Source organism: Haplochromis burtoni, unplaced genomic scaffold (assembly GCF_018398535.1).
Source record: "Haplochromis burtoni strain Fernald_Lab_line unplaced genomic scaffold, NCSU_Asbu1 Contig_564, whole genome shotgun sequence".
Lineage (NCBI taxonomy): Eukaryota > Metazoa > Chordata > Actinopteri > Cichliformes > Cichlidae > Haplochromis > Haplochromis burtoni.
Genome location: NW_024582925.1, coordinates 24,587 through 47,585, shown reverse-complemented (window position 1 = coordinate 47,585; position 22,999 = coordinate 24,587). Strand labels below are relative to the sequence as shown.

General features: G+C 39.8%; 1 protein-coding gene across 3 annotated transcripts in view; it reads right to left on the bottom strand.

Annotated features, from left to right (window-relative positions):
- The window catches only part of slc24a3 (solute carrier family 24 member 3), a 123,010-nt gene extending 100,854 nt beyond the window's left edge, over positions 1 to 22,156 (bottom strand). Inside the window, exons 1-2 of one of the 3 annotated variants that reach the window (XM_042214452.1) lie at positions 21,780 to 21,895; positions 21,641 to 21,687 (exon numbers count right to left, since the gene is read on the bottom strand). Coding sequence is in view for 1 of the 3 variants with exons in the window: in XM_005948046.3 (XP_005948108.1) it covers positions 21,780 to 21,960 (181 nt within the window). In the remaining 2 variants the exon portion in view is untranslated. Of the gene's footprint in view, positions 1 to 21,640; positions 21,691 to 21,779 lie in introns of all 3 variants that reach the window. The other 2 variants (XM_042214453.1, XM_005948046.3) reach the window with 2 other exon arrangements.
- Between the last annotated feature and the right edge of the window lie 843 nt (positions 22,157 to 22,999).

Sequence of the window (22,999 nt, the reverse complement as noted above, 5' to 3'; positions counted from 1 at the left end):
AACACCAGCTAACAATGCTAGCTCGGTGGTGAGTAGCCTAAAAGTAATAAATCACACAGCAATAGTACATTCATGTAGTTGTAAAAAGCATGACAACTTTGCCTCCTAACTGCTGAACCTGAAAAGTCCCTCTGAAGTAGTATGTTATTTATAACCTCATTTCTAATGCGAGTTGTAATCAGGAACTCATTTCTAATCTTGTCCATCTTCATCACTCCCAATGAAAATCTTAAAATCTTCATATCTGCCTCCTGTCTGTCAGTGTCACCATCTCCAACTATAGATCATGGCAGGTCTCACTCTCATCTTATAAATCTTCCCTTTCACTTTGATGCCATCTTTCTGTCACAAATCACCCCTGACATCCATCTTCATCCACTCCACCTTGCCTGGACCCTCTTCTTATCAGCTGTATCAACTTTCCCATATCTTCATGGTATGGCTCATCAACTTTATTATGCTGTAGTTACTGCAGCTTGGTACATTACCCTTGTTCTTGAAAATTGGTACAAATACATTTACTCCATTCCTTGAACATCCTATCACTCTCCAAGGTGTGTTACATAATTTGGCTAAAATGTGACATGCTTGAACTAAGTGGGTAAATGTATACAGCTTGTTATGGATACAGTCAAAAGAACCAATACTATAGTAAGTCAGTATTTATGAGAATGTGATAATACTTCTATTCCAATGTTAAATATTTGAGGTGCTGGAGGTACTGTATGAAACGTTGTCCAACTGTGACAAGTTTAGGCATGTCAAGTTCTCAGTCATCCAGGTCATGATAGTTTTATACATTTTTAATAAAGGCAAGTTTTGGTCTGTGAAGATATTTTAACTCTCATCTCATCTAACCCTAAATACAGTGAATTTTGCCATCTCAAAAACAGCAATGAATCATAAGTTATCTTGAGAATATGGCAGAGTAAATATCCTTTGAAATAATTCTTAACTGCTTTTAATGCTTTGCATAGACAGTGTTTCGGAGCAGCAAATCCAGTCTCCCAAAACTACAGGAAATCTCAGCAATGGACTTGAACTAAGCTGCATGTCAACAGTAATTGTGAGCACACTGTCTGACAATGAGCCTAATAGGAGGAACAAGACAATACAGAAGAGAAAGGGTACAGAAAAAGGAAGTAAGTAAGGAAACATGGAACAATAAAGAAAGTGGAAGAACGGAGATGAGAGCAGATGTAGAGAATATTTTACAATGGTCACACTCCTCCTCAGGGATGGACCCCTCTCCTTAACTCTTCCTCTTTCATCTGTCTCTCTGAGCCAAGCGAGGATCCCAGAATACACATGGCGAGTGCTAAAATAGGCTTTGAGCCGGGTGATGAATTAGCCAGGGCGTATTTGGGGAGCAAGAGAGCATTGATGAGCGAGAGGAAGATTAGAGAGAGAGCAACAAAAGTGAGAGATAGAAAATAGCTCCTAATGTTTAATCACAGCTAGATCTAATCGCTTACATGGCCTACTGACAGACTCAGTGGCCCTTGGTTAGATTTGTTCATCCATCATAAATGGACTCTTGAATGTGTTTTTGTGTAAAAGTCTGGATGCAAACAAGAGGATTTGCTCATTTTGTTGCTACTGAAAACTCAGTGTCTTTGAATTTTGGTAAACTAGAACTAGCAACATATTAAACTATACTCTATTGTCATTAGGTAGCTCCATAGTTCAGAGGAATACACATTTGATAAAGCAAAATATCCCCAGAAAAAGACAGAAGGAGGCACCTTGTGTCAGGAAGGGAACCCAACAAAACTAATTACGTTTTCTAAAATTAAAATTGTGGAGCTACTTGCTGTTGTAACCCCCTAAGGGAGCAGCTCAAAGTAGACCCAGTACTTGAATGAGTATAGTATTATACAATATCTTATACTTTACAACAATGATTGTTTTTATTTATTTTTATTTCTTAGACAATTTTCCAGTCCTTTTAGTTGTCCTTGTAACAAATTTTTTACTCCCACTGAGGAGGTTATGTTTTTGTATTGTTTGCATCATTTGTCTGTAAATACGACAGGTCGAAACGTTTTGATGAATCTGACAAAACTTTGTATCAGAAGTGAAGTGATATTTATAAACCATTAAAATTTTGCTTACACCCACCAAGGTCTATAAGGTCAACTTCTTATTGTTTTTGGTTGAAAATTGACAAAAAAGCCTTAGAACTATAATCTAACTACAATAGAACTAAAACATCTACTTATATAGAAAAAGATGATACAGAAGGATTCTAAATATCTCAAAAACCTTGGAGTGGTTCATTGATATATATGAAAAAAAGATACATTTTTAAAGACAAAAAATACTAAAATGTCTCAATTTTACATTTTTTTAAAAAAAGTGAGACATTTCATACTTTTTTCAGTTAAATATAGGCTTTGCATTATTTGTAAATCCTTACTTTTAAAGATCGCCCCCACGTTTTCCACTGCCACTACATGGCTATATTGTACTACACCAGTTGCCGTACTCAACATTTGTACAATACAATTGTACAAACAACAAATTATTTATTGAATGAAAGTAAGTAAGTAATGGTGCTCTTTACTCTTACACAACTTTGCAAATTTGCAAATGCAATTCATGCTGCTAATCCAACCATGACCATGCATTATATCATCTACAATTCTATATTTAGTTTACATTCATTTGGGTTTGACCACAGCATAATAACACAGTGAAGTTTGACTGCTATGAGCCAAGTGGCCACTTAATTATCAGCTCAACAGCAAAGTGTTTTCCATTAAGTGCCAGCGTGTGAACACTCAGTATTTCTGGTGAGTGTGAGTCTTCCTCTCAGAGTCATATTTACATACAGTCCAGATCAAAACGTTAAGACCACTAGAAAAATGGCAAAAAAAAATGACATTTTGCATGGTTGAATCTTAATAATGTTCCAAGCAAAGCTTCAACGTGCAACAAGAAGAAATGGGAGTGAGACAAAACATTTTTTGAACATGAAATTTATTGAAAAAAACCCCCAACAACAAACGCTTAAACTGAATTGTTTTACAGCTGATTAAAAGTTTAGGACCACACCTCCAAAAAATCTGGACTCTCCCCCCAAAACAGAAATCCAAGTTCCAAACATGAACTCAGTAATGAGTAGCTCCACCGTTGCTGTTGATCACTTCAAAAATTCGAGTTTCCATATGGGTGAGTGGTAACATTTCTCCAAGTGGTGAAGACTGTCTTGAAGTGTCATGCATTTTTGCAAACTTCCCCTGCCATCCATCCACAAAGGTTCTCAATTGGATTTAGGTCAGGGGAACACGCAGGATGTTCCAAAATAGTGATGTTATTCTCCTGGAAGAAGTCCCTAATCCTGCGGGCATTGTGTACTGTAGAGTTGTCCTGTTGAAAAACCTAGTCGTTACCACACAGACGAGGGCCCTCAGTCATGAGAGATGCTCTCTGCAACATCTGGACAGGTTTGACGCCCCTGCACCTCCTGAATCTCCATTGTTCCACTGAAGGAAAAAGCACCGCAGACCATTATGGCGCCCTCTCCACTGTGACACGTATAAAAACATCTCAGGTGGGATCTGCTTGGAAACCATCAGGACCATCAAAGTTTTTTTCTCATCAGAAAATAAAAGTTTCTTCCACCTTTCAATGTTCCATGTTTGGAGCTCTCTTGCAAAGTCCAAACGGTTAGTTCTGTGGCATACAAGGAGATGAGGCCTTTGAAGACGTTTTTTGTTTTTTAAGCCATTCTGTCTCAGATGCCATCTGATGGTTATGGGGTTATGGTGCAGTCTGCACCAGTAACGGCCTTAATTTGAGTCTTTACAGACAACCAATTGGATCCTCGGCTCAGTGGCGGTGGAATTTTTTGGGGTCTTCTGCTTGACTCTTTTTGTTCCATAACCCTCAGAATTATTTAAGAAATTCAAAATGACTGTCTTACTGGCACGATCTGATATCCTCGTGTTGGTGTTGTTCCCAGATCATCATACTAAATGTTGTTCCAGGATCAACATTGCAAGTGACCAATCAGAATGTTGTGACGTCATACTTCGGGAAAAACCGTCATAAAACAAAAAACTGTACTTAAGCTGCAAGAAACCGCCTCTGTCCGCCGATCAACGGACCCTGACCCTAACCCTAACCGTAACCCTTTAATAAACAGTAAGCAGAATTGATATTATCCTTGCAACATTGGAATTTCATAAATGCACGAATGGCTTGGCGCGCAAAAGAATAACGTCACAACAAAGTGATTGGTCACTTGCAATGTTGAACCTGGAACAACATTTTCATGATGGTCTGGGAACAACACCAACACGAGGATATCAGATCATCCGTCTTACTGCGTGTCACCTCAGTAGTGATTGCGTGCTGCATGAGACTCTGCTTATGCAGCTTAGCAACCCGACCATGTTCAAAAAGGAAACGGTTTTTTTGCCTTTGCTATCAGAACATCATGACAGTGTGACTACCTGACAGAAAATGACAATGAATCATTTGCACAGATTTTATTTAAAACAGTCTGCTTCAGTTTAAGCGTTGTTGTCAAAAAAATTGCATACTCAAAAAGATGTTTTGTCTCTTGTTAAGATCCAACCATGCAAAATATCTACAATAATAGACACAGAGAAAAACCCAACAATCATATGACCCCCTATGAGCAAACACTTTGGTGACAGTGGGAAGGAAAAACTCCCTTTTCACAGGAAGACTCATGGAGGGGCGGGGCCATCTGCTGCGACCGTTTGGGGTGATAGAAGGAAGACAGGATAAAGACATGCTGTGGAAGAGAGACAGAGATTAATAACAAGTATCATTCAATGCAGAGAGTCTATTAACACATAGTGAGTGAGAAAGGTGACTGGAAAGGAAAAACTCAATGCATCATGGGAATCCTCCGGCAGCCTACGTCTATTGCAGCATAACTAAGGGAGGATTCAGGGTCACCTGGTCCAGCCCTAACTATATGCTTTAGCATAAAGAATAAGACAATTTTTCAAGTGGTCTTAAACTTTTGATCGGGACTGTATGAATTTAGAGTGGCATTACTCTGACTGCATTCTAAATAATTTTCACAAATAACGATCTGGATGCACATCACTGGAATGCATCCAGCTCTGTAACACAGCCCCTTTCCTGCCAACAGTCAGATAGGTATACAACAGAAAGTGTGGGCACATATTTTAGAACTTCAGATTTGGCTGCCTTTGTGGAGCAAACAATTCAAACTAAAGGATTTCTACTCACATTGTGGAATTCATGCAAAGATAAGCAACATCGCAGAACAATTGTCCCCATTTTGAGACCAATCAGAGACAATCCATGTCTGTCACAGAGCTGTGAGCGAATAGTTATGTGTAAGCGTGTGTGTTTGAGGGCATCCTGCTGGGTTAATCTCTGGTATTCAATGACAAAAGCGTGGACCTGTCACCCACACACTCATACAATGGGAGAATAGGAGCTTTGAGTGACTCACACCTGCAGCTCCACTGAAGGAACATTGTTAAAGCACAACATTAAAAACAGAAAGTGCTGACATCTCATTCATCCCCCAATCACACTCTAAATCCTGCAGACCCCATTTGACAAGCTCGGATCCAAAGCACCTGCACACAATGATACTGATTCAGAGCTCAAAGGTAAATGTTTGTCCAAGACAGTCATTTTTAAACTGTGACTCCACACATGCATTAATATTAGCACTGGATACAACTGGAAAACAACTGTGTTGTAAAAAATCATTGCAGATTAACCTAATTAGGTGTATTACTGGTGTCTCAATGTACCAGGGTACCAGGGTCACTAATTTTAGTGCAGTCAACAAAAATGCCACCAGACGGATGTCTCTACTGAGCTCAGTGAGCTGTGAATGGGTATGGGTATGGGTTGCTTCTAGAAATTTGCTGCTAAAACAAGTCCTACTTTAAACTACCATCTTCATTACACATCATCCCTGTTCAGTGACATCATTGAGTTCTCTCACAAGAATCTCCAGGAAAGAGTAGAGATATTCCTAGTTACTGCTATCCTAATTCATGAAATGGAGATTTAAATTTAGGTTAATCAACTAGTGTAACGGTAACCATCATTTAGAGTGCACCTAAATTTTGCAGTGATAGTTTGCTAGTTTACAATAGCGATTATAGGGTTATGGGACAATGGGAAAAGCCGGGGCTTCCCTGGGTAGTTGGCTGCATAATCCAACAGTGAACCAGTGTGGTACACTGATAATTACCACGTTTAACAGGCTAGTATAACAGGTGGCAGTTAGAGAGCCGCAGTGGCTTTTATCGTCATCAGCTAAGCTGGGGGAGGGTGACATGGAAAAAAAAGTGCTAATGTTCATCTTTTTCATGGTTGATATTGATATATAGATAACAATACAAACCAAAGTTTCCCTTTTAACTTTAAAGTCAATTTTGGTTTAAGTATAATTTATTTTCTATCAGAAGTTGAACAACTGTATGAGGACAAAAACTAAATTGACATATTCAGTAAATTGTGGTCTGCACTTGAAGGGCAGCACTGTAATACAGATCAGATGTCCAACTTGTGCGACCACCATTCCAACACAGCAGCGAACACACCTGTTCAGCTGTTTGTATACAGTCCACGTGTAGCTAGGAAAGAGCTTTCTCACAGAAGTGTTTATGGCGACACCGGGTCACCTATTTAAATTAGCTGCTTTGACTCTCCTTACGGACATCATGCCTTGTCATGGTGTAACCTCGCTTTGTGGGAACATGGTTTTACACAGTTTGCAGTGCATGTTGCTCCGGTTCTTTGTTGGACTTTGAATCGTCAAATATGCTCATACCCGAATTCCTCTGACCCTTTTTCGAGACGGCACTGACATTGTCTTTTGAGCCTTGAGCTATGACCATTATTACAACCTCTTGAGTTTTGGTTAACTTAATGTCGTGTAAATATTCTGTAAGCTCTCTGAAATTATTTCTCTACTTCATAAGATGTGGTCCTAAATATGTGGTTTGAAATATGTACGAAAACAGTCGTGGTACAGCTTCAACTCTGGGACCAAACCATGAAATTCTCCCTGCTGCTGCTTTCTCCTGAGAATTGGATGATCCTTTCTTTTCTTCTTCTTTTTTTTGTTAGAAAGACCAGCTCATCATCGCCTGATGCCGACTTTAGTTTTTTCATAGTGTGTTTTTTGAGAACTAATTTTTTACCAAAAACACAAGAGTTGTGTAGCGGTTTACACATTTGCCTAATAAGCAAAATATCCCTGGTTTACTGTGGGGAGGAGACCAAAATCCCATTGGGTTTGTGTCAGGAAGAGCATCTGTGCCAAAACGTGCCAAATCAAACATGCAGAGCTACCCGCTGTGGTGACCTTGTGAATAGGGGAAGAAGCAGACAGTACCTTCTTCATCTATCAAATCTGGACTCAGCGTCACAAAAAGCAGCTCCTATAATGAAGTGCTTTATGGCCATCAGACAAAGATCAGAGAACAGAGTGAGGAAGAAAGAAAAAGAAAGGAAGACAGATAAGCATCTGTAATAAAAAAGCAAATGAGAAAAAGAGAGCGAGAAATCCATAAATTGTAGTCTCTAATCAACACTAACAGCCATTTGACCGTTTCATTCATCTCAGACACACACACACACACACACAACGTTCCTATCAAGTACTCACTTCATCTTACAACAGATTACTGCACAGACTGTGATGTGTATTTTCCTGCAAAGTGAAAAACATTAACACCCTAAAAAGGCTACAAATGTGGATATGCATGGACTCGGTTGTGCACAAGAGCACCTGAAGCTCAGTTCATCCATGTTTAACACAGAAACAGCAAAACGGAGAGGTTAAGCTTTGTGTACCTGAAACGTTTGCCTTTCTGCACACATTTCTATCAGTATATACAGGCAACTTCAAAATATTTTACTTGAGATAGAAGCCTGTCTGTTAGAAAAATCACAAGTTTCAGTTCATCAAATGACTGTTTAAGACTGTGTGAAGGGTGTTGCTTGTAGTGAGAAACCCACTGAGAATCATCACATAAATCTATACATTCCCTTTAGATCTACCGAGTGTTTCAGTGACTTTTCAGTTACTCTTCTTCTTAGATTTTCTTTTTTCTTTTGACCAGCACTTTCACTGTTTTAGATTTAGATAATCTGTGATTGAAAATCAGTTTGGTTGGGTCTGCATGAAGTGTGCCAGAGCAAACACGGTTGGTTACCTTGTTTCTCTGAGAGAAAATGACGCAGACATGGGACGTTGAAGCAGAACAGCAAATAAATAAGTCAGCAAACAGGCGAGCTGTGCTTAAGTAAAGTCTGTGAGCAGGCTTCAGAAGACTGACAATAATACAGGGAAAGAGAGCATGAGTAAGGGTGCTGCACGTCTGGGATGCTAGGAAGGGCAAAAGGGTTAGAGCTACTGGGGGACATACCAAAATGATAGCTGAGTGCCACCAAAATGGAGGGAGGAAGAGGCAAGATGAGAGCGCAGTGGCCACTACATGGAGGGGATGATTGAGAAAGAGTATGGCACAGCAGGAACAAATGGATGGATGGAAAAGGGAGAGAGCTTGTTTGTGCCTGGCTCAGATTTGGGAAGTGCTGCTGCTCTCTGTTCACACAGGCTGACCCAGATGCAGCTGAATTAGACACAGTCCCGTGTGGGTGCGTAGGTCTCTGTGTGTTTACGGATAACAGTGGAGGTGCAATGGCTTGAGGTGGAGAAAAACGAAGGAGTGATACCGCGTTCCAAGCAGATGTCTCACAGAAAATTAAAACTGCGACACATCTCACTGAAAAAACATTAGTAAAACTGTCTGATCAGAATAATAATTTTCAGAGCTTTTATTCTTGAGCCTGCTTGTGTGTTGATAATATTTCAAGCAACATTTTTCTTTCTAACCTAATTTTGTCCCTTTTTCAAGGTTCAAGGTTCAAGGTTCTTTATTTTCATTAGACATTACAGTCTGTATGTCTTCATCTACCATCTTTATCCTGGTTTTGCTTGTCTGTGAAGGCGTTATTAGTTTATTCACTCTCTTTTAGCAGTATCTAGTTCTCAAAGAACTCCTGAGAAAACTATACTCTGATAGATGCCTTCATATTTGCATGCTCGTAAAACAGTTGATTGGGTGTTAGGTGCGGTAAAAGTGCCTGCTAGACCGAAATGCCTTGACAGACCATGTTCTGGGAAGAGAGTACAACCAACTCTGCCAGGACATGTTGCCTTTATGACCTTAGTTTCCAAACTAACCCAGAGCTTGCTTTGTTCAAAGCAAAAAGACAAAAGTTTTACTTGTCAGGACATACTTAAAAAACCCCATTTAGTCCTTGGCCGGTCTTGAAAACACAATGACATATTACAGTGTGTCATTACTTATTTAACAAAAATGAAATAAAAATGCAGGAGCAGTGTTTAAATGATTCAGCAGCACCTTAAGCTGAATAGAATACGTATTCTGTAGGATTTTATACACGTCTCATATCACTGTGGACAAATTTCTTCAATAAAGTGGTGCTTCAGATAACTGAAGTTTGCAGAAATTCAGCTATACAGCAAAAAACAACACAATTTTGTTTTGCTTTTTTACCTTTTTCAGCTTTATTTGACAGATACAATGGAGAAAGGACAGGAAAGCGAACCAGTGTTGTGCTAAAGAGTGATTGCCTGCCACAAACTGATTTCCAATGTTTCCGTGTGTTTTTTTTATATGTAATATCTTTACATATGTTGGTAAATAGACTTCAGTGAACAGGGTTTACAAATCGGTTATACATAAAATATATAAAATTACCAGTGTTTCAAGTATCTGTGTTATTGTACTTACATTATAACCAATCCGGTCATTTTTGTCCACTTTAAATATGTTTACAGAACTATTGTTATATTTGTTGCAATATCGACTGTCCTCTTGGCCAGATTACTCTTAAAAAAGACATTTTTAATGTCAGCGAGATTTTTTTTTACTGGATAAATAAAGGATATATAAAAGTCACTGCCAAAAACTGACTGTGGCTTCTACCTTCTTGTTGTTTGTGGCTCAAGATGACTTGATGGCAAATGCATCCCTCATGAGTGACATGTTTTACATGTTTCACAGCAACAAGTTCTTTATAGCAGTTTAAATACAAGCAATCAGTTTTTGACAAATACCGAAAATCACATGGGTGGGAACTAGTGTGTCAGTGCAGTTAGCTCGTTAACGTGTTGGCCGTCCAGCCCCACGCACGGGCGATCCGAGGTAGCTCGTTAACGGAGATTTGCCGTGTTGTGGCGTTAACGTCATTTCAGATTAACGCTGACAGCACTAGTGGGAACACAACGAATATGACTGCACATTTACACCGACATCACCCTAGTGCAAAGACAAGTGGAAGCAGACAAAAACAACAAGCACGCATGCTACAAACTTTACCCGAGTCATTTAGACAGCCGTTAGCACATGATTCTCCTTATGGGGACCTGATATGTTTAATATGCTGCTGAGAATATAGCCCAGAAGAAACGTATAGTATAGCTTTTATTTTGGAAAGAGCCATTTCTCTGTAATAAACTCTCTTTTCCAAAGATGAGTGATTTCTCCATCAGATAGATTTATTTTTTTTTATTACTTTGTTGTTTCAGCAACATTAAATTTAAAAACTGTACTTTTGAGGTAAAATATATATTTATAATTTTAATAAATGACAAATTAAAAAGGCATGAACAATTTTTTTGTATCGAAAAAATATCGAACCGTGACACCAAAGTATGAACCGAACCGTGAATTTTGTGTACCTAGTATTTACCACACACGTCTGCATGTGTGGTAAATATTCTTCCTGTTCTTTATTAATGGCGGACAACTTGATTGGATGAAAATTTCAGCTGGTGTTGACAATACGCCATCTTAGCCAGCTTCCAGTGGAACAAAAAAATAGTCAGAGTGAGTTAGCGGGAGTTCTGAATTGTCATGGGTTGTCATGTGATACACGGAGAATTCAAATAATTCCAGCAGTTCTTACCGGCAAACTTCCAGGAGACAGACCATCAATTTTTGGTCATTATTAATCTTTAACTATTGCAAGGCTCGATTATCTGCCATTGCTTTAAAAAAAAGGTCCATTGGAGTAAAAGGAGATGACACAACTATTCCATTCAATGGCTCTGGGTGCACTTACTGCCACTGTCACCATTCTTTCAAGGCTAACTAGCTAATTAGTGAACCTGTCACTCAATCATTAAAGGCACTGCCCAGGGAGGAGCAGGAGTCCATTTGTGGGAAATGTCAGAATTTGGCTGTTGGCTCCAGAGACACAAAATGAAAAAATTAACATAGAAGTGCAGAGAAGAACTTTGGAACCTGCCTCAAGAACTGGCATGTTGAAATAGTATGCTGTTAGCATTTTGTGGTCACAGTCAAACAATATCAGTTATGGCAACATTTCATTTTTACAGTAATGTACTCTGAGGGTAATTTGGTTTGATGAAATGTAAATTATTGATGTGCACTCAAAATTTTTGAGATGCTGAAAGAGAAAAAGAATCAGTGCTGCTCCAAATTTGCAAAAGGTGCAATGTTTTTGACATCAGAGTTTAAAAAAATACTCAAACTAGATGATTTGTTAGTCAGCTTTTTGTAACCAATTGCAAAACTCTACTTTTTTTTCATTAATTGGTATTCACTAACATGATTCATTTTTAAACAATGAAGTAAGTAGTCATAATACACAGAAAAATATTTGACAGTTTGGGCAGAAGTTGTGGTTTGTAAAAAATTAAGAAGAAATACTTCAGAATCTCCTTGATTTCTAGGACAGCTGTCAAACTGTTCCTTTGTTCAAAATGCAAGCTTTCCTTTAGTTATAGCCTACACTCATCAAAGGCTTATTCAACTCACTCAACCTGCAGCCGCTGTTCACCTTTGCAAGTATATCTGTTCCTTAAGTAGTAGTGAGATCATTGCTAAACTAAAGATTTTATTTATATAGCACCAAATCACAACAACAGTCGCCTCAAGGTGCTTTATATTGTAAGGTAGACCCTGCAATAATACATCCACTGAAAAACCCAACAATCACATGACCCCCTATGAGCAAGTACTTTGGCGACAGTGAGAAGGAAAAACTCCCTTTTAACAGGAAGAAACCTCCGGCAGAACCAGGCTCAGCGAGGGGCAGCCATCTGCTGCGACCAGTTGGGGTGAGAGAAGGAAGACAGTCAAAGTGGTTTGCAAGTGGGCAAAGCATGATGAAAGCATGATTAATAGTGGGTCAATAAGTTTAATAAGTTTTAGAAGTCCTCTGTTTGCTTCCAGAAATGAAATCAATACATCAAATTATACTCCGTGAGAAACAGAAAAGCAACTTCATCAAAGACAGAGAATTTACTGAGTACATCGCTGCAGTGAGGAAAAGTCGTGTGAAAAGAAGGCTAGCTGGTTATGCAGTCTCTGAGAGTAAGGAACATCTGTAAACCACTTCTCAGGAAGGGGAACGATAAAAAAACATTTAAAAACTTAAAAAGCGAAACATTTCTGACATGACAAGGAGCTAGACCATTGTTAACCCAGCAGGATTTGACAGAGATTATCAGCTACTGTGCTGTATTGAAATATATTGGGGAAAAGACCCAAAAAACAAAACAGACGGATGACAGATGCAACTCCTCCTGGACCCAAACATTAGGAAATTCTTTAAACGTGTTTGTTTTTATTATTCATTTTTTTGGACATACTCCCGAAGGTTGAATGCAGCACCTGGGTTCGATTCTTTCTCTCCCTGCTCCCTGTCTTCCTGCCTCTCTTCACTGTGCTGTCTAGTTGAAAGTTGAAAAAAAAACTTTCAATAAATCTCACTTAACAGCTGTGGCTGAAAAGCGCTATATAAATCCAATCCATTAACAAAAGAACATAGCAAAGCTTTATTAGTATGGGATTAGAACAATGCCACCTTGAAATGAAACTGAAAAAAATATATATTGTAACTGAAATAAATGTACTGAAAAATCTTGTATTGAAAGTGAAAGTGGAGTACCTCTGTCTCTCACTAGCAAAGTTGACCCAGACAACAAAGTAAAGCTAGCTTTCGGCTACGAGTCCGACACGGAACCCAACGTATTAGCCAGAGGTCCCTTTACTACGGTTCAGAGCCGCGGAGCTGTTTTATATACACGTGGAATAGTTTTCTATACGAGATTGCGGCAAAAAGTGCAGCCTTACCTAATGTCCACCCTACTGTTACTCATTTATATTAAGATTTTAAAATATAGTTGGTTTTGGTATGGCGAGTAGCCTTCAGTAATAGTAATAAATCACACAGCAATAGTACATTAATGTAGCTGTGAAGTATTCAGAATACGTTACATCTGTAATGTGTAGTGGAAATCATTTTTAAAGGTAACCTTCCCAACACTGTCAACAGGTTAGCACAAAGTGTTCAGCAACCTAATACCACAGTGCAGCAAAAGCAGTGAGTTAAATATATATTGAGCTCTCTGGTTACTCTGGTATGATAAATAACACACTATTGACAAAATAACAGTGAAAGAATTCCAGATCACAAGTTTTTAGTTCAACATACAAGTAACAACCTTTGCCTTTCATCAGGTTTTATTTAATTGTGTCAGAGAAAACATCATGTGCTCTTCATGTAGCTGAGTACATTCAGTGTTTAAAACAGAAGTTATACAGGTCTGAGATCAGCAGTTTTCTGCAACACTAAACTTAAGTACTGTTAATGCTGATGTATAGTGACACAGTTACAGGGGTGATTAATCCTTTTGACTTTTTGTCTTTAAATTTATCAATAAAACAGCTGCAGCTTTCACTGACAGCACATGTGGTACTTTAACCTTTGTACTGATTTCATCAGTTAATTTTGGAGTTACTATAAAGAGTGAAGATATACGATGATCTGTCTGCTGTCACTGGGTGGTGCTGAGGTCTGAATCTGAGGACAGCTCCTGTAATCACAAACAGAACCATCACAAACTGAAATATAAAGTTTATCTCTCAAATCTGAAATAGAGCTGATCCACTCTGTCCTCACACACTCGTGATCTGAAGTTCTTCTCTTACATTTTTTCAGTCCTACAGTAGCTGACAGCTGACACATGAACAGTTTATTTCAAAAACAAAAAGGCCTTATATACCAACACATTTTCCAATATAATGTTTGGCACTTTGTAAATGGACATTGCAAAGATGAGATGATGGAGCAGGTTTCAGTCCTGGTTCAGTCTGCTGCTGCAGAAAATTAAACATTTTAACTTAAGCTGCCAAGCGTAAGTAGTTGGTTTCAGTACATAAATATCGGGCTTTGCTATTTAATCCGTAGCTACTGACTAATGAGGGGTTACTGAAGTGCCAGCTTTTTAAAAGTTGGTGTTAATGTCCTTCCACATGTGGCAAGCAACAGAAAACATGCTGCTGTTTGCACATATTTAATAATCAGCTCTGCACAGGAGCTGAAGCAGAGTCCAGCCTGTTGCTCTTACAGTATAATACTCATAATAAAAGTACAGTAACGGTAATCAGTGACTGAGCAGCCCGGTGCGTTTCTCTTGATTTCTTTAGTCAGGGTAAATTCATTCACCTGCACGGGTTAGCTAAACGACCTTTACAAAACATGTTTCCCCGACAGTCGAGTGCTCATCTTAGGTAGCTAGCTAAGGACCTTAGTTACGGATTAGCTTACAAACACATTTAACTTACCGAAAATATTGCGGCAGGGCTTCAGGTCCTCCTGTCCGATAGTCCAATTTACTGAAGAACACCTCAGGCTGTCACTTTGAAACAGTCGGTAATGTAAACCTCTCAGCATCTGCCATTCCCAAACAGACACATGCAAGTTTGTCTGTGACCGCAGCCGCGTCGTCCATGTTTTCAACAGTCATTGGTCAGCACTATAATATATCCAAATACATGCAGGTCGGAATCCCCGCCCCTCAAGCGCGCCCCTGGACGCCAAAACAGTGCCAGCAGATTGAAACTGAAAAAATGGATTGAAACTGGAAAACAAAATTGTAAGCAAAAAAAAAAAAAAAAAATTACAGTTTCAGTGAATTATTTTTCACTATCAATTTTATTTTCACTTTCAATACAAGATTTTTCAGTACATTTATTTCAGTTTCAATATTTTTTTCAGTTTCATTTCAAGATGGCATCGTTATGATCCCATAGATTTACACTTTGATGGAACGCACTGCAGTTCACACATGCGTAAAAACACATGCTGTTATTTCTGACTTGTCACGACATCGTTGTCCTTTCAGATATCAAAAGTTAACTTGACGTAAGAATAAAGCAGAATTATTCTTCCTCTGACCCGCTGCTAAAGCTCTCTGGGCTGCTGCACTCAAAGCTGCTTTGACTAAAATGCGTAAAAGCTGAATGCATTATTACTTTTTAAGAAAAAGCCCCACACTGCTCGTATTGAGTGCAAAGAGAAAGAGTGGTCACATAACAATGAAAAATAAGAGAGCCTGCTTTGCCTTCAATCCTGACCTCGCTCCATCCCCTCCCTTCATATCCTCACACTTGCTCTCTGCCTCATGACCACATTTACTCCCATCCTCACTTCACCCGCCTCAACATGGACAACCCCAGCCTACTCCCACCTCTCTCTCCTGTCACCTCACCTCATCTTTTCTCTCCTTCCGCCTCCATTCCCCCAACCTTCTTCATCTCACTTTCTCCTCCTCCTCCTTCCATCAATGCCACTGCTGTCCTCACTTGCTCTCGCTGTTCAAATCACCGCACCCCCTTCCGTCCCTGTTCGCTCCACTTCTGTCTCTTTTCCTTTTCGTCTAATTTCGCTCAGAGTCCTGAGGCTTTGTCAATTCAATTCAATTCAGTTTTATTTATATAGCGCCAATTCACAACAACAGTTGCTTCAAGGCACTTTATATTGTAAGATAAAGACCCGACATTATACGTCAGCACAAAGTGCTCCGTCTCTGTTCCTCAGCTATCGTGCAGAAAGAAGGGGACCCGCCAACCCGAGCTTTACGTTATGTAGTGAGATCATCTAGACACTAATGCTGGATACCAGATACGGCAAGCAGCCATTAGAGGCTTCGCTATAGCATGAGCACTTGTCTGGCTGATACATCTTTTAGCTTTGTCACACATTATGGGGAGATGGTAGTGATATAAAGTAATATATTTAAACCTGTAGATAATGAATGCTTCATTATGTGTGCACTTGTAAATGTTATCCCATAGTGCTTTTATCCTGGATAAGCATGGCTTCTATACCTTGTGATTTCAGGGGTCAGATGCAGACAGATGGATGGGTGAGGTTAAAAGAAATAAAGGACAGGCAGAGAACGAGCAGAGATGAGGTGCGTGCACATCCACGTCCCAGTGGAACACACACACACGCACCTTAACCACATGTTTGTGTGCATAAACCCAATGGGGTATGATCACAAACGTAAGAGCAAGTCCTGGTCTCCCAGGTGGGAATCCATGTAGGAACAATGAGCACATAGCTCCGTGAGAGAAAATGAAACAGAGAGTTCGGCTCAGTAACGACACATTAATGCTGAAACAAGTAAACAAAGATGATGGAATTAGAGGTCGTCAGCTGATACTGGGCCTCGTAACACCAACTCCTGTAAAAGGATTTACTCTAATCTTGATTTATTTCAACACGCCATTTTTCCTACTAATGTGCCCACCATGTGTCTGTCTGTTTACGAAGCACTCTCCTCTGCCAACACTGCAGAGACGAGGAGGTGCAAAACAAAGTAAATTTAATGATGATCTCAATTAACTGTGCAGCACAATTAAGTGAATTTTAATCTCAATCACTTTTGGCATCCCACAATTAAATAAACACGATCAAAAGCACATTTTAGCACACAGTGGAAACGTCTGACTGAGTCTGACTACACTATATTAATAGATAAATACAAAATAAACAACGCTGAAACTAAACGTCTGGCACAGCAGAATGTAAAGAGCTTGTCACTTGAAGGGAATCAACTTAGGTTTTGGAAAATACGAATGACGTTAACCAACCAATAATATGCAGAGTGCTGCAGAACTTACTCAACTGCCAGAAAACCAGTGTAACAACTGCATGAATGCCAAGAAAAATAAAGCAGTGGTTGCTAATGGGAAGCATCTGACGTGGAATCAGCCTGTAACGCAGGTCAGTGTTGCAACTGAAATGGGCTGGTTCTGGTTCCTCCATAGCACTTTTCTACTCAAAGCGAACATGCCTCCTTCACCCATCCACACACAGATTCTATCTAGAATTCACAGATGAACCCATCAGGGTTTAGTATCTGGCCCAAGGATATTTGGCATGCAGATTGGGGGAGCCAGGGAACCACCAACCTTCCGATTAGCAGAGGACACGCTCTGCCTCCTAAGCTACAGCCACCCCCTGGATACCAGTGTCAGTGTGATGTTTATATGGCAGTGCAATAAAAACTACTTGTCACACAAATAAATGAAGAAGCATGACAAATAACTTTTATCTCAATATTAATACTGTACAATATAAAGCGCCTTGAGGCGACTTTTGTTGTGATTTGGCGCTATATGAAAAAAATTGAATTGAATTAAAAATAACTGCAACATTCATTTTGGACGCAGTCATGCAGCCATAGTCATGGGGACTGGCGGGAGTCAACGTGATCATCAACAGTTTGCCAATCAATGCATTTTTAACTTGTATTCTTGTATTACTGCATTAAACCAATATTACCTTATTATAACAACATCTCTGCATTTAACAGAGAAGTTTGACTTTGATCTTTGTGTGTGTGTGCATGAAAGAACCAGGTGAATGTTTTGACTTAATACCACTTCAGCCTTTTCAGCTCGTATCTGTCCATCTGTGGCCTCTAATTACAGCTGCCTCAATCATTCATCACTGCATGTACACAAGGTTCTCCCACTATCACAGGCTCCCGTCCTTCTCATCACGATGGAAACTCCCAGTGTGTCTCTCTCCATGAGCAACAGCACTGGCGAGAGAGCTCTGTTGTGTGTACAGCTACATTGCATGCATTATGGAGGGTGGAAACCTTAATGAGGGCACAGTGAGGGTATCCTGTTGTCCCCCAGCCTGACAGGGGGACAACAGGATAATCGGACAATTGGACCATGGAGAAGTTCACCCAGCTCAACAATGTTGCGGCAGCTCTGACTCAAAAAGCTGAAATTCAAAGTTGGATCCCTGCATTTGAGAGACTTGCCAAGCTCCCTGCACATTGATAAAAGCTTATTTTTTACAAGTCATTTAAACACTTATTGGTCTGACTGAAAGTAAACTCAGACATTGACCACATCATTTTTCTGAAGCTGTCCTAGGAAGTTGCAGGGCTGACCTAATCACTCTGCATATCCGTCCAAGTATGCTTGAAATGCCAGTTTTCAATCAATTTAAGAGAATCTGTGGGGCTCGACTATTTTCTCCTACTAAGAACATTCTTTTGAGCACTAGCAGGTTTCTCAAGAGATCCTGTTCTGTTGTTTGACTCATGAATATGGATGCACTCGTCCAATCCTTTTAGTTCCAACACCAAGACAGAAGTCTGAATTTTTGGACAAAAATGAGCCCAAATGCATCAATGAGGCCCAAAACGTTTCCATGAACAAACACGTGTTCATAGCAAGTAAATGATTGTTCCACTGAAATGAAATGGTTAGAAACTCTTTGATGAGGTAACGTGATGATTAAAATTGATCAGTCTAAAGTTGGGACTGGGAGCTTCAATGATTTTAAATGTATTATATTTGGGTGAGTGGGAGGTTAACAAGAAGTTATTGATGCAATTATTTGCTCTTTAAACTCTAAATAATGTGATATGTCCCTCTGATATTTTACTTCAATGTATCAGTCTTGCTATCTGCAATCTGCATACGGACACACATCATTTCTACATATGACAAAGCACGTATGAACTTAAGGTCACGAAGAAGATGTGAGTTTGTTCTGTTAGAGAAGCCGAAACTGAGAAAGCAAAACAGATGTTTCAACCAAAGAAAGTCAAATAACAGTGTCTGCAGAGGAAGCCAGTGTACACAGTACATTTCTAGTACCACTTGTGGATAAGATCCAGTCTATTTACTGTACTTCAACCAGCCATGCTCAAAGTTGATCCAGCAATGATACATCTTTTTCCGAAGCATTGCCTAGGCTGTAGGTGTGTGACAATGCTGACTCCATCCATCCATCCATTGTCTTCCACTTATCATGGACTGGAGGGGCGCTGGAGCCTATCCAAGCTGCCACAGAGCAAGAGGTAGAGTACACCCTGGACAGGTCATCAGTCTGCCCCAGAGCTAACACGGTAAACTTGTAAATAACTCATGAAAGAATAAAGTTACGTTGAAACCATGCACACCATTGTTTTTCTTGTGACATTACCAATAAGTTTGATGTGTCACATTGCCCTCTTCCTATTGAAAAAACAAAAGTTGCATCCAAGATGGCCACCATGGTCACCACCCAACTTGAGGAGTTTGCCCCCTCACATATACTAATGTGCCACAAACAGGACTTTAATATCACCAACCATTCCCATTTTATTTGGCGTATCCATATAAATGGCCCACCCTGTATTCACACTCACATGCACGCCTAGAGCCAATTTAGAATCGCCAGTTAACCTAACGCCACAAACTGCATGTCTTTGGGCTGGAGCAGCCCGACTGGGTATTCTCCACATATTCTGGCTTCTTCTCATAGCCATTCTTGAGTGTTGATCCAATACTGGTGTTAAATTAATAAGCTGCAATCGTCACTGTAAGGAAGAGACTGTAAATTGTTCTCCATACGTGAGGAAACATCAGGTTTTACTACCTTTGTATAACAAAATTAAACAAACAAGTAAATCCAAGAATATAAAAGCCCTGAACTGTTGGTATTTATGAGTGAAACATTAAATGTCAGTGGCCCCATAATAAATACAACGGAAATTCTGCAAACTACTATCATTCATAGTCTTTTTGCTTGTTTCTCCCTTCCCAAGTGTAATATGTGGAGCTCAAAGAATTTAGGTTACCATGAGTATGACAGAAGCTTCTCAGCATGTCACACCGAACCGTTCTCCTACCTTCTATTGTAGATACCGTCTCTCTGACCTAATGAGGGTCAAAGTGTCATACGTGTTTTTTCCCTTTGACCACATTTAAGTCACATAAACTTGCTGTAGAGCTTGAAATGCCTCCAAGCTGAACATTTTCCTCTGTGCGATGTTAACTGTGCAGATCTACATCTGATCCAAATGTCCGACGACTGCATCCATAGCCCCACACTAGAAAGAATCCCGCAACGTCACCGATCAATAAACTGCATGCTGATTTCTTTTATTCAATTAGCGAGCTGAGTATGAAAAATGCTCTCGTTGAAGTTCACAGCCCGTGAAAAGCATCAGTAACCATTTTTAAAAAATTCTATATTACTGACTGCTTTTGAATGAACTCCTCAGTTTCTCGACTGATCCTTTCAGAACAACATTTTACTTACTTTCATGATATGTGTTTATGCTGATGCTTACTGTTCTGTGGCTTCAGCAGTGGATGTAAAATAACCATACCTAAGAACACAGCCACTCCTTCATCAATTAAGACTTTAAGACTGACAATCAAGACTAAAAAAATTATAACTTAAAAAATATCCCCACTGATGATGAATTCTTGCGGTTCATAATTACATACTTTGGACATCTGGCATTTTGCTAATGCTTCTGTAATGATTTCACATTCTCCCCATAGAAGCTTCGGCTCACACACACACACACACACACAAAAGATCTGACTTTTCAGTTGCCAATTTACTGAAAAATTACCACTGGTAAGCCTTTGCTCAAAGGCAATGCATTGTAAGATTAAAAAGCAACAAATCTGGAGCGCTTGAAGAGCTATACAAGAAGATACAAGGAGCGATGTGTTAAGTTTAAATCCTCAGGATGTCACCAACCGGTCTGCCTCACTCCCAGCACTTGCCAGGCAGGTGACATGGACATAAACAAGACCTTATGGGAAAAAGACACGGGGGCAGCGCAGAACTAAATACAGACACTCTTCAAAAGGTAGGACTGATTATGACAGCAGATCCCTCAGAGGCCGGTCTAATGAGCATCCCACTCAGCTGCCATAAGCTTGTGAAGTGTACCGTTTAATTTATATTAGAGAACGTCAGCCTCAAGCTCGTCAGCAACGATCATTCATCAGTATCATCAGAGTTCAGAGTGCCGGGTACATCAGCACCTCGGCCTATCAGCTGCAGCCACAGGGCTGTAGGAGGAGGAAAGTGGATTTCTGTAAAGCAATTCAGGCAACACAGTCACAGCTTCCATTTCCAGGGCATTATTAGTTACAGATGCTGAACATGAAGGCATGCTGTTGTTATTTCGTTATTTACGTGACTGTACATGTGAGCTGATACAGTGCCCCAATCCAGCCTGATCTGTCTGCAGACATCCTCACGCTTTCTGCGGTGTATTTTTGGTGTTGAGCGCACACACGCGAGGCATTATATCAACCTAAACGTTTACAGTGCTTACTTTAAGATTTGACATTTAATATTTTGCTATATTACATCTCATGTTAATATACTCTAACTGTCCTGTTTGCGGGTTTTTTACTCTAAATGTTCCCAAAACTGGCTTCACTGTAGCGTCCTTAAAGGTTATTGTCACATTTAAGGAAACAATACGTACCAATGTTCTGTTTCTATGTTTCTCTTCCTCCGAGCAGCCTGTTGTTCCTGCTTGTGGAAAAACTCCGCATGAACGTTGTCTTTTCTCAAAAAACAAGCACTCAAACTAGAAGGAAACAGAGCTTTAAAGTGCCCCTCACCTGCTTTCTGTGCCACAGTCTTGAGCCCAACGACAACCCCCAGAAGTACCCCCGCAAAGCACATCTGGACGACGAACAACTCCTTTCGCTTTCTTCGCCTGGCTTTGCTCCTCCGCCGGTTCAGCATCATTCCTCCTCCTCCGACTGTCTCCGGCATCGCTTCAACCACCACACGGGCCATGGCGCTCTTCTCTCACGAGCGTTCCGGCGGTACCCCCGGTGGTGGTGCAAAGGTACGAGAACCTGAGGCGAGGAGGCAGAGGCACACAAGCTTACTGTACGGGTACTGAAGTTCCTCGACGGGAGGAGATACGACTGGCTTTTGGATGGCTTCGTAAAGTTCACCAGACTGTGAAGGAATTACACATCCGGTTTCAAGCTTCAAAATAAAACTTATGGTTCTATTTTAGTTAGGTAGCCAAATATTTCCCTAGATAGGATCAAGTCAAGTCATCTTTATTTATAGAGCACATTTAAAAGACATCAAGTGTCGGCCAAAGTGCTGAACAGAGGGATAATATAATAAAAAGAATTAAAATAGATAATATGAAAACATTATAGAAAACATTGTGAGACATCCATATATTTTTGTAAAATAAAAATATGTGTACATGCAAATATGCACATACAAATACAAAAATGTACACTTTCACACACAAGCACACATGTATAAGTATACACATGCAAACATCATCCAATGAGATAAAAGACCAGAATAGCTAAAACAGAATAAAAGAGGTGTCAGAGAGATCTGAAAGCCCTGGAAAATAGGTAGGTCTTCAGATTCGATTTGAAGAGTTCCAAGGATGAAGAGGATTTTATAAAAGGGGGAAGTCTGTTCCAGAGTCTTGGGGCAGCAATGGAGAAAGCCTTGTCACCTCCAAATTTGAACTGGGAGCGTGGAACTAATAAAATGGAACTAATAAAAGCATCTGAAGCGCAGCATTCGAGTGGGTAAGTGCAGGCTAAGAAGATCTGAGATGTAACCTGGAGCCAAACCATTAAGAGCTTCAAGGATTTAACATTATTTAAACTAAATTTACATTTTTTGACGTCAAAACTGATATTTGTTGGATATTTTCAGTTTTGCAGTTTCACAGGATTGCAACAGACCAGAGGACACCAGGAGCAAAAATATGTCTATGTCTTTCTAGGCTGTTGAAAAATTTGAATAAAAACTGAAATTTGTTATTGTTACTGTTGCAGTTGGTATTAGTATT